This window comes from Parambassis ranga, chromosome 6 (genome assembly GCF_900634625.1).
Source record: "Parambassis ranga chromosome 6, fParRan2.1, whole genome shotgun sequence".
In the NCBI taxonomy this organism is placed as follows: domain Eukaryota; kingdom Metazoa; phylum Chordata; class Actinopteri; family Ambassidae; genus Parambassis; species Parambassis ranga.
This window is the reverse complement of record NC_041027.1, coordinates 2861206-2873855: the sequence shown is the minus strand read 5'-3', so window position 1 is coordinate 2873855 and position 12650 is coordinate 2861206. Positions and strand designations below refer to the sequence as shown.

At 41.9% G+C, this 12650-nt stretch overlaps 1 protein-coding gene across 6 annotated transcripts in view; it reads right to left on the bottom strand.

The window, feature by feature from the left end:
- fgd4a (FYVE, RhoGEF and PH domain containing 4a) overlaps positions 1 to 12650 on the bottom strand; it is a 37947-nt gene that overhangs the window by 9739 nt on the left and 15558 nt on the right. For 3 of the 6 annotated variants that reach the window (XM_028407454.1, XM_028407457.1, XM_028407453.1), the window contains exon 2: positions 7923 to 8003. In XM_028407454.1, coding sequence (XP_028263255.1) covers positions 7923 to 8003 — 81 coding nt within the window. Of the gene's footprint in view, positions 1 to 4119; positions 4259 to 4849; positions 4925 to 7922; positions 8004 to 10889; positions 11023 to 12650 lie in introns of those variants that run through there. The other 3 variants (XM_028407455.1, XM_028407458.1, XM_028407459.1) reach the window with 3 other exon arrangements.

Below are 12650 nucleotides of genomic sequence, written 5' to 3'. Positions count from 1 at the left end.
CATAAAATCCCCAAGAGCTGCCAATACTCAGGCAAAGGCCAAGGTGAATAAGTAAGTCTTAAGTAGAGATTTAAAAGTGGTGAGGCCATTTGCAGAGCGTTCCACAGAGTGGGAGCCACGACTGAGAAGGCCCGGTCACCTCTAGTTTTTAAAAGAGATCGGGGGACCTCCAGAGCAATTTGGTTAGCAGATCTCAGGAGAGCCTCGATCCTCACCCGGACGCCACCGCGTTTCCCCCGTCTCCCTCGGCGTTTCTTGTGGGTTAGATACACAGGAGGGCGCCTCAGGAAGGCCGGTATTTCCTCAAGGAACGGAGGAGAGCTAGTCACCGGGTCAGTTGTAAGCTGATTGCAGAAGCATCCGATCTCAAGCAGAGTTTGCCGATCGTATGTGAGAAGCGAGAACACCTCTTGACAGCACAGGTAAAGCAGCATCCACATCAAAAACACAGAGCATAGCGACAGCCGGCCAGCAGCAGAACACCCTAGCACCATCTTGCCACTGCTGTCAGTGGTCAGCTTAATAGTTAAAGGTCTGAGGTATTCCTGTGCCTAAGATATTACCACCTTGTATTCATTGCTGCTTCATGATAACAGCTGAGGACTGGATGTTAGGGAGTGCCAGACACTTCAGTTGATTATCCGACTAATGATCCAGTTGACTATTAGAAGCAGGAAGACTTTTAACTAACCAGCTGTAAGCAGATGGTTTTTTGAAGTACTGGCAGTGTTTACAGTAACCTATCTCCAACCTCTCTCTCACACACACACACAGACGTCAAATACGACAAATGCCCGTATATAGAGAGCCAGGAGAGTGCATGCACTCTCATTATTTAACACACTATTAGTCCATTAGGTTCCATTTAAGGCGATCACATAAACAGATGTGTGCGATTGAACAAAAGGCACCGATGTATAGGCTGAATGCACAATCAATGCAGCGATAGGCTATCTTGAATATTGGAACATGAAGTATATACGTTCACACTGTGGTAAAAGTTAAACATCTGTCATTTGTGTCTGGTCTGTGTTCAGTCATAAAGGTCTGCAGTACAGAATGTGCAGTATGGTCTTCATCTGTTTTGCAAAGAAGAGGCTAAATCCTCCATCCTTGGGCCATAAATCATTGAGAAGACATCTTAATTTCTTGATAGACTCCTCTAGGTCTCATCTTGTCTAAAAATAGATCAGCCATCTGCACTTTGAGGAGAGAACATCCTCATGCAGGGTAACCATTTCAGGAAAGGATCCTCTACTCTTATAATTATGGAGGAATGATTAGTCCAGACAGAAGGTAAAATAACACACAAACTACACAAAAGTGCAACACAACAGTGTCTCCTCCCATCTTTCTGGTTTCTTACATTATTTAATCAAATGTTCAGTTGATTAATTAAAGAAAAGCTAAACGGTTTGTTTACAAAACTTCTGTTACTACATGCCAAAATGGTGCTTGGAGGCCTATATTTATTTTCCCTAGAGTGATCTTTATCTTACCAAACCTGAAACAGAAAGAGAAAACAGTACCACAGAATGATACAGTCATAGCTTCCATTTTTACAGCCTGACCGTAATTAAAGACAACAGCTCTAGCAACTGTCTGACTGGAAATGGTCCCACGCTGTGTTTGGGAAAGCAGACTTTCTAAATATGGCCCCGAAATTACTGATCAATTAAGAAAAGCAGCCTTGGGAATTTATCTTGATTAGGTGCTTGACTTTCACTTTACCACCACATTAAGAGACCACAAAAACACACAGAAACAAGTTGTTCATTATTATAAGTATATATGACCAGAAATAACATCTCAGCTGGGAAACTGCAGTTCTGCATTTATGCAAGAAGAGGGCAGGGGGTCCTATGTCCACTGCTTCGCTCTGTCTTCTGCATGGTTCTTAGTTCAACCATCAATCCCACAACTGTACACTACTACCACCCTGCCAGCTTTTACTTGAACCTGAGCAAGCTGTGCAGATACCTAAAGTGCTCGAGATAAGACGTAAACATAGATGCACATTTCTGGCATCTTCTCATTAAATCCAACTTGGCACAAGCGACAGACTGCTGTGTACAGTAAATTACAAGCAGCCAGCCACCACCCAGCATAAACACTTTGATTCTGCATGACAGGGAAAGGAGCACTGCTGTCTAGAGCCAACATACAAACAGCAGGGGTGGATAAGGACGAAAACACAACCTATATGTCAAATGTGACGTCTTCACGTGCTTGTTGTGATTTCACTGTACAAAGGAAGTCTAGTTTACACAGAAACAGAAACACTTCAGGAGCGCCACAGCAATCCAGGAAGTGGGGACTCAACATGTCAAAATGAGACACAACCTTTGCCTCCGTCCCTGCGTGTTGCAGGATGGCGAGACCTGCAGCCATGGCAACCAGCCCCAGCTTACTTTCTGAAAAAACATTTATTTCAGTACAGTCTGCAGTGAACCAGAAGGCATCTGCATCCCTGCACAGCAGAACCAAGAAACAAGAAATGTTATTGTAAAGGTCAAGTATCAGTAGCAGAGCAGAAGTAGTGAGTGCAGTCTTGTGCTAAATTATAGTTTGCAATCAGTCTTGAGTACACAAATATACTCAATGCTTAGAAAAAGAATAGCATGTTTTATGTTTTTCTATTAATATGTTTGTCAAAACACTTGCTAGAATATGTGGTTTACTTGAGCTTAAATTCAGCCCTGCATGCACAACCTCACTGCACACAGCAGCGGGGGGGGGGGGGGGGGGGGAACAAGTTCACTGCAGGCTGACAAAGGAGGCTGAAGGAATGTATCACTGCAGCCCAAATGTAAAAACAAGCAATGTCCTAAAATAGTGCCCAAAATAGTTTGGATCCAGGCACAGTAGGTTCTGCCAGTTTGGCAGTCAAACACTACAGCAAGTGCTGGTAGATTGTCGTGGGATTTTGTAAAGTCTTGATGGATCCATGAACATGTCGCACATGTCTGAAGGACATGCAGTCACATTAACAGGTGGGAACACACAAGAACCAACTGAAAAGCAGGCATCCAAGGACCTGATCAGGTTTATAAATGAAGGACAGGCTACAATCCTCCATCAGCGTGGCGCTGAGGTCGATGATGTAACAACTAAAAAGTGTCAAAGAGAAAGCTGTTTCCATGTTCCGATCTACTGATTAATAACCTTATTTTCTGCTACATCTGTGATGTTCAATTAGCAAACAAAAAATACAGAAGAAAACTCGTCTACTGGAAATCAGAATGGAACTGTAATTCATGTCACAAAGAGGCTACAAGGTGCACCCTCTGAGAACCACAAATCCTTAAAATATACTTTATTAATCCCTTCAGGAATGTCCCTCAGGGAAATTCGGGTAAGACCTTCAGTCTCCACCAAAATATAATACAGCCACAGCAGATTTCATGCATTTAAAAACAGCAGATACAGAACAACAACCCTTGTGTCTGTACAGGTGCAGCTGCTCCAATCTGCCCTGAGGTATTTCTACTGCATGTTCACGACATCAGCACCTCCCTCACAGGCCTGCCTGACCTGTCTTTTAGTTGTCCCTTCGCCTCAACCTTTTCTTTTCTCCTCCCAACACCCCCTCTGGCAAAATGTGTCTTTATAGTGAGACATAAAGCAAAAAAAAAAAACCTGTGGCACGGCGTGGTGAAACTAAAGCTTTGTCTTCTCGCCTCACAGCCCAATGGGTGTGACACTTGGATCACAAGAAATGTCTGACAGGACTCTTTACAAATTCTGCTTCTTGTCAGTAAGGCAGTGGCATACTTAATACTGTCATGCTGGCTTTTACACAGCGGTTGAAGTTAAAAGCTGTCTGCAGAAAATCCTTTATACTTCAGTGTCCGCTTAGTCATGAAGGGGCTTACTATTGTTCCATATGTTTGAAGTACATGTGTGAAGCTGTCTGTGCACACGAAGAGCATCAAATAAAAGGCTCAGAAATTTCTGAACTGTTGAAGCTTCTCTCAAAGCATGATCAGGTAGAGTACTGTAGATCACAGAATTAGACAGAATCACATGCAATAGAGGGTTAAGACAAGACCAGACAATGCAGGGAGAGTTAACATTAAACAGCAGAAAACTACAGACACAGCCATCACTTCAACTCACCCTGCGCGTGTGTGAAACAGAGGTAGAGCCAGTCCTCCTCAGTTGTGATACTGAGAGCGTGTGCGTCCCAGATGACCACTAAGTTTAGGTTTCATGCATCTTCCCAGGCAGTACTGCCGTGAGGAGACTTCACAGAATGAGCAAGACTCCTCCCTCAATCTTGCTCACACACCCTTTATTTAAGTGGCTTTTACAAAAGTACACACCAGCGGTCCACAACACACAACTCTGCACCTCTGACCTGCAAGCTTAGACTTTGAACAGGAGTGCCAAAAGGCACATTTATCATGATTAACAGTGAACAAAGAAAGAAAGAGGTTAGGATTCACAACATTTAAAATGCACAAATTGTTCTCTCTCCTTTCTTTAATCTCTCTAAATACATCAGACTCAGTGTAGTCGTGAAACAGACAACCGCTTATATAAGAGACAGCACATGTCTCATTGTGTCCACCCTGCTCAGTCAGTCAGATCAATGATTGACCGACACAATAGCCTGAAGTGTTTCAGTTGTATCATTAGCCTGCTAGAATCTACATGGAGCTCTGCAGCTTCTAATCTAATCGTTTCATCCCCCTGCAGGCACCCTTCTTGGCCAAATATTTGAAGTAACAAAAACGAAGAACCAGCCATGTTGAGCTCAAACTAGAAGTGAAAAATCCACAAAAGCATGTGAGTTTTATGAAAATGATACCAAGATCCAGACAACAAACACATAAACTAGATTTACCTTTTGCAGAAGTCAACATAGGGAAGTGGAACTCAGGCTTTTCCATGTTCAACTGATATCTCTATCCTGTGATAGAGCTTCTGTGTGACAGTCATGCTATAAGGTGCTGACTTATTTGATCTACATGGGCGTCACAGTAAGAAAAAAAAAAGCCAAACCAGCAACAGGAAGCCTTTATTTAAGGCCTACAACATGATATAACAGAAACTGTATGCATCATCTTGCTGTCTGTGAAAGAAGAGGTGTGCTCTTTACACACACACGTTCTCACACACACGAGAACAGTGTATACTTTGAGAGACACCTGCTTGCTCAGTGATGTGCATTGTGTGTCAGCTGGGCCGGATTAGAAGGAATGATAGGCATTATTTTGCTCTCTCAGTAAACCTGTTGGACCAGGACAAATTCCATTCAATTTCCGTCACCTTGCAAAACTTCAAACAAAGAGCTTAGGTTATGATCAGTTGCTCTGTATCTGTATAACTAAAACAGACAAATTTCTATGTTTTTAATGATCTATTTCCACAGTGAAAAAACTCAGGTCAGTGTGAATGGCTAATGTCTGCAGATATCTGCATTCTTTGGTTGGCTGGCTTTCACTGTTATCTGGGGAAATGGGAAATGCTTCAGAACAAGGGGCTGCACCAAACTACACTCACATGTTTCCATACTATAAAAGAGAAGCAAGTTGTTATGATGTCATGTTGAGATGGGCCTCTGCTATATTCAACTGACAAACTCTGTGAAGTTGGTTAAGTGTCCCTATACATCAACTCTAAGCCTAACCTTTATATCAGGTGTGTCTTTTGTGTCAGAATCTCTGCGCATCTTTTCCACACGTCCACATTTTAACAACAATTTTTTGGTCATTTTTGGTTTTGACACTTTCAGTGCTACATAACTCACAAATCCCAGTTCCTGGTGCCCTAGATTAGTCAACGAGATTACACAGTGTAGTTACAGTCTGGATTTACAGGAGGCGGTCATTATGCCCATCAGGCTGGCACAGACTGTGTGTGTGTGAGGCAGCATGACAGACAAAGTGACAGATAACCATTACCACCAGGGGATTAGCTGTTTCTGTTCAACTACCCAGACTTTCTTCAGATTAACCCTGCATCATCCCCTCTAATCCGAGGGCCAAAGTGAGATTAGAAGCCCAGTCTGCTTTAAACCAGGAGGCACATGTGGGGGCTCATGGAACAATCAGATAAAGAAGAGGATGGAGAGGGGAACCAGATGGGAAAGACAGAGGACAATGACATAAAGGCAAAAGAAGAAATTTACAGGAGGGAACTAGGAGGTAGAAAAAAGAATGATGGAAAAGGTGAGAAATAGGAAGGTGCAGGGGGCTGGAGGAAAGCACCAATTCATCAAACGAAGCAGACTATGAACAATTCACACACACATGCAAGTTTGATATAAAAATAGAACAGAGACCTGCAGCTTTCTTCACACCGCTGCATAGCAGAGAGCTGCAGTGTGGGTGTGTGCAGAGTGTTTATAGAGCCTTTCACAGCATCATCCTGCACCCTTGCTGTGCATTTTAACTGGCCAGTTTATTTAGAAGAATTAGAAGATCTCATTAGATGAAGTCTAACTGCAAAAGTTCTGGAAGATTTTGAAAACTTTTTTTGAAAGCAAATACACACAGCCCCCCTGCTGTAATTATTATGTGGTGACTAAGAAGTAACAAAGCTTTGCATCTTAATAGGGTTTGTAGCAGCGCTGATCACAAGATAAAAAGGCCAATGCAAACTGCTCTCAAACCATCACAAATGCAGACAGACAGGAAAGCACAGTAAATGAACAAAGTAGTTCTCACATGTAAAGATCTGCTTTTAAAATAAAGATTGAGGGGTGATGAGAAACATCAGCCACCATGCAGTAATGCTACCTTGCTTTCATGTTCTTATCACCTTCAGGAGGTCAATGAGGACACGGTGGCCTGAAAGATAATCCCAATCCTGGAAAGCATGGTCCTCTTTCACCAGGACAAGACTCAAACCCACATGTCATGACATGACATCCAGAAATGTTGATGAAGATTCCCAGTCATCCAGGTCATTTTCATTCTTGAAGACGTTTCACTGCTCCTCCAAGCAGCTTCATCAGTTCTAACCGTTTGGTGGGGAAACGTTCATATGTGGTGGAGGACCTCAGTGGGTGGGTCTGTGAGAAACCAACAATGGCTCTAAATGTTTCCATACTTACCTGTGTTGGTCTGCCTGACTGTGGCAGGTGTGTCAAAGACTGGTGACTATGAGACTACAGTGAGTGGGACAGGTAGACAGCCCATTGTTCTTGCTGTGAGCATGTGACTTGGAGTGAAACTTCCTGGGAATGGATGGAAGCACTGCATTGTATGTGGTAGAAAGATGATGTCTGAGTCCACCACCTCTGTTAAGGGAAGGTTTTCCAGCTTAACATAGATGCCTACTTGACTCCTCTCTGAGGTGGAGGTGAACAGCTGAGTCTTGTCCTGTGGACGTGGCTCTCCTGTGCCGAGCTATTCTTCTGTGGAGTGGTTGTTTAGTTTCTCCAATGTACAGATCAGAGCATTCCTCACTGCATATTACTGTATATACTGCATGGACTGCATATATCATATTGCTGTGTTTTTCCCTAGGAGTTTTATCCTTCGGGTGAACCAGCTTGTGTCTCAGTGTTGTCATCGGTTTGAAATGGACTGGGATGTCATGGTTGTTGAAAATCCTGCAGAGTTACTCTCATACTCCTGATATGAATGGGATGATAATATTCTTTCAAGTGCGAGTGTGACGAGTGCCCAATTGGGGTAGCCACAAGTTTGCAGGGCCTTGATGTGATGCTGCTCCTTCTTCTTCCCCTCTGAGCTGGTGGGTACAGCTCGTGCTCTGTGCTGCAGGACTCCTAGCTTATGTTCCAGGATGATGTTCAAAGGACGAATCTGTAAACTCTATGACTGCTGGAAAAATGTAACGTAGAACTACACTAAAAAAAAACACCATCTATATAAAGGTACACTCTTAACCATCACCCTTGTATTAATAGGTGAGGATTACAGGAAGGTGAGAGGGGCGATCATTCTTACCTCTGGACTGTTCGATTTTTACGGCCACGCAGGCCTCCTCAGCACTCCTGGTCTTGCAACAGGGAGCTTTTCCTTTTCTCTCTGCAACAACAAAACACAAGATTTGCTTTAAAGAAGCTGACACATGCTGTGTAGAATATAAGCAAACAAGAAAACAGGAAGATATTTTAATACTCAACCCAAACAGTTTCAGGCATCCCCAATGTTTTATTTATGACAAACTGCAGCTCAAAATGAGAATGGGGGAATGGAAACAGGAGCACAGCATTTTATTTTCCAATACACTCTGTGGTGTAAAGCAGCTGAGGCTATAAACAGGTCATATATGGAGAACTGGAGATTCGAACGGCTCTTCTGGAGCCTGCATTTATCAAGATCTGGAGACTTGGGTGTTTGTTTTGAGAATGAAAAGGAATACACCACCCCTTGGAGACAGAAACCCTAATTAGCCTGTCTGTGATATGTAGGGCATTGTCTGTGGGGAGATCTAACACTCTTTCAACACAGCCGTTTAATATGCACATAAAAGATTAAAGAGAAAATAGTGGTTGTAAAAACAATGATGAGCTCAAAAGCATCGCTAAGTCCCCAAATGTACACATACTGTACGTAACTCATACAATACATTAACCAGACTACAGCAAACACACACACATGATCCTGGTCTAGTAGGAAGCATCAAAGCTGCAGGATGATCAGTGCAGTTGTTGACATGCAGCGACATGTGCAAGTGTTGCACGGCACTGTGTCACAGCTGTACGACAAAGTACTTTAAAGCTGAGCTGACCTCACTGATCAAAAATGTGCATGGCTTGGTGATGTGATAATGATAGTACTTCTTTTGTTTTTATCCAACCTGGAAACACTGCAACGACAGATAAATTTCTCTAAAATGTAACCAAGGATGTTGGACAACAATATGAGTCTACATTTTGTAAGCTTATTCATGCATCACTAGGTTTTAAATTTAACACTGTGTCAGTCAGAGTGTAACATCACGGCAGTGCTGACCTGAGACGACATAATGGAGCGTACATGGATAATGACATGTCAAAGAAAAGTGGGCAGTCCCAGCAGGAAGCCCTACAAGCAGAGCAGAGGAAGTACGGATGACGTTGTGGTTGTGTGTATGTGTGTGTCTGTGAGGAGGAGGGGGGGTATAATATCCTGGCTCAGGGATTAAAGAAGGGCTTTCTCCACCCACCATCTGGACTCCTCATGACAGGCCTGCCTGCTGTTCACACACACATATACATAAAGTTATTTTACAGAACAAGAGTTGGACCCCAATCTGTTCTATAAGTTCCCTATTGAGAGTGTATAACACATGTAAGCAGCTTATCAAAATCATTATGTAGATATTGGACACTTTTCTACAGAGAAAACCCCCATCTTCTAACTGACTCTCAGCCCTGTCACATCATACGGCTATTGTTTCCTGAAGTGGGGGGATGTGTTACCATGTCAGCACTAAAGACACACACACACACACTAAAAAGACAAAATGTTATGCTTCTATAAGGGATGAGAAAGTTCTATAAGTTAAGTTAGATCAAACTTAATTGATTAAAGATTACTGACAAGGGTAAAGGCTTCTGGTCCAGCTCCTGGTTTTGACCCCTAAAACTTCCTCTTCCTCTTCATTAACTTCCTGTTTATTTTGCTTTTTTCTATTATCTTGATGTTTTATTTTTTAAGCATAAAAATACTGAGAATCACAGCAGAGAGAAAAACTGCACACACCCACACAGAATTTGGGAAGTGGTGTAAACACAGTATATCATTGTGGTAACATATAGCTCAGCAATAGGCAAAAATGCATTTATTTTAATTACTAAAAGAGGAAGTGAGAAAAGGGGGTAGATTTAGACCAAAAATGTCTGCATTTCTTGTAAATACAAACTGCACACATTGTGGAGGATACTTTGCTGTAATACATATTTCTATTAATTTATTAGATTTGAACATCTTAAACCTAAGAGTCTACAGGTTGTTATTAGTCACATGACTTTTATGTTCTCTATACTATAAAACGAACCAGGCCACACCAAGAAATCAACAAGGTAGAAGCAGGATTTGTCATGGCGAGGGTCAGAGAAGTTTGCAAACCATCAGCACAAAGCAAAACTGCCAAACACTGCAGTTCATTAAATCTGCATGTTAAAGGCACAGCTTAACAACAGAAATCATTCTGTATATACAATATGTGTTGTATTAATATATCAGCACAGGAGGTAAAGGTAAGCTTCCAGATTTCTATGGAAGGAAGTAAAAGAATATGGAGGCTTACTATTAGAGCCAGCACCACAACACCACAATGATGGTTTGTGTTTAATTCATCTGTAACAATAGACTAATTTAATAAAAAACTGTGTGCTAATCTGTTTGTACACAGCAGTCAGAGCAATCATCAACACTGTGTGTAATCGGTATCTCACCACCATCTAAAAGTGGTGCAAACAAACCTTTTATCATAAAAATCACTCTCCTGACTGTTTACATACCTGCTCCAGAGCAACAACAGGACAGAAAATCACAGCCTTTAAAAGTCATCGCTGGTGTTGTTGTTATATTATCCAGAATGCAGTGTGATTATTGATGTCTATTAATCAACAGAGCAAAGCAATCTGATTTGAACTCATAAATAACTTTAAAGATTAGGTTGGAAATATACTCCTGTGTGCCTCAGACTGCTCTAAAGAGACACCAAGCGTGACATGCTGTGAACAAGAAAAACTGTCTCAAATGTCTTAAATTGTCTGCATGTTCGAGGTAACTACACCCACACTTGAAGACTCACCAGTCTAGCTTAGCACCTTTGTTTGTGGGTTTCTGTGTTAAAGACAGCTTCCTCCAGCTTTATTTCTAACTCCGTGGTTCACCTCTAGACCTTTAACAGAAACCAAAATGACTGTATTTTTTTCATGTAGTCAAACTGATGATACCATATAAAATACCTCACAGTACCTGTTATCCCTCCCCTCGAGCACAGCCTGGTTTTCCTGTCAGCCATGGGAAGTTTATCCATCTCTTTTCAAATGATACGAATATTAGAGTACTTTTCTTCTGACACAAGTTTCCCTTGCTGGCTGGTTTGTTCATGTCTATATTTATCCACTCAACCTTAATTGTACCTGCCCCGTCACTGCACAAACCGGTTTCCTAGAAACCAGAGTCACCAGGTGAAGGAGGTAAAATGACAGGAAGGGAGGAGAGAGAAGTTGTCCTTCAAGATGTTGATTCACGGTCACTTTTAAACATTTCCATAATAATGTTTTGTGGGCTAGCCAGCATTCAAGGACAAAGTCAGGATAGGAGGGTAGGAGGAGAGAGAACAGGAAGACAAGAGCAACCAAACACTGTAAATCATTGCAAGAGAAGGGCGGAGAGAGGGATAGAGAATAAAAAAATGTGAAAATTAGCAGACCCTAACAGTTCATATTTACTTATCCACAGTGCTGCCAAATAATGCAACTGTTACAGACATTTTCTGTTATTATGAACCATGCCATTTTCTGCATCTGCACTCTCCCCATCTCCCCCCAATCTCCCCACTCCCCGAAGCCCAATTTTAAGTTAATCTCAGCACTGATATACTGCAGCAGAAATGAATGTTACAGAGAATCTAAATTAAAGAAACATTACAGAGGGGCGTCTGCACTTATCACCCTATAATGAGGAGAAATAGATACCATTAAATATAAAAAAGACACAAGAATGTAAAGTAACCTCTGCTTCATTTGCATGGCTGCCCTAGATTGAGATAAGTACCATTCAAATGTAACTCATAAATAATGGAAAGGGGTGAACACATTAACATGCCAAGTCACACCCCTTTAATCATACTGATGTTCATGCTGAACATGGTGATAATGTGTGTGCAGAGATTGGACACTGAAAGACACCAGATGTGTCTGTCTGTGTTCTCTCCTGTCCTTCAACAACGGACAATTACCAGAGAGTGATGGCTTTCTGTCACAAACATAATAGACTGAAAATTAAAAGGCCTTGTAAAGCCTTTATGTGGTCAAGCTAACCAGATGGGACCCCTGCTTCCAGCTCAAACACAGGGATGTAACGTTTACTCTCCATATAATTATTCAGCTCTAATGCAGAAAATAAACCAAATCAGCCAATCGCTTTCATTTAAGACCAGCATTCACTCTCCTTTTATTTTTATGCACCTTACTCATGATAAAGCATTGGTTCAGTAGCTGCTCTGTGTTCACATGATAGGTTCTGATAAGAGCTACCCTGCTGTAGCCAAAAGCAATGTGAACCTAAATATTGACTTCATGGCTTCAGCAGATGGAAATAGTCACGTGAAACCTGTGTAATATAAATACAGATAATAATACCACTTGTGGGATGCCCAACATGCTGCAAACGCACCAAAGAGATAACAATAACTGAGTATTCATTTTTAAGTTTTTCACCATTAAAGCTCTGTTCACCCTGGACAGAGAGCCCATGAACATCCACTAAGTCCTAGCTTTTGTCTTCAGTGACACTGCATATTTCATCCAGCTCCATTTAAACAATTCAAAAACTATCCAGTTGATGTAAAGTATAAAATCAGTTGATGATGTAGACACTGTTAGCTCTTACTGAACCTGAGCAGTGGTCATTCCTTAGCAAACCAAACGTTTGTTTTGCTCTTCATGCGTCATAAAATGTGCAGACGCCATCCATCCCCTCTTCCTGGCACACTCCCTTAATGGCCCCAGC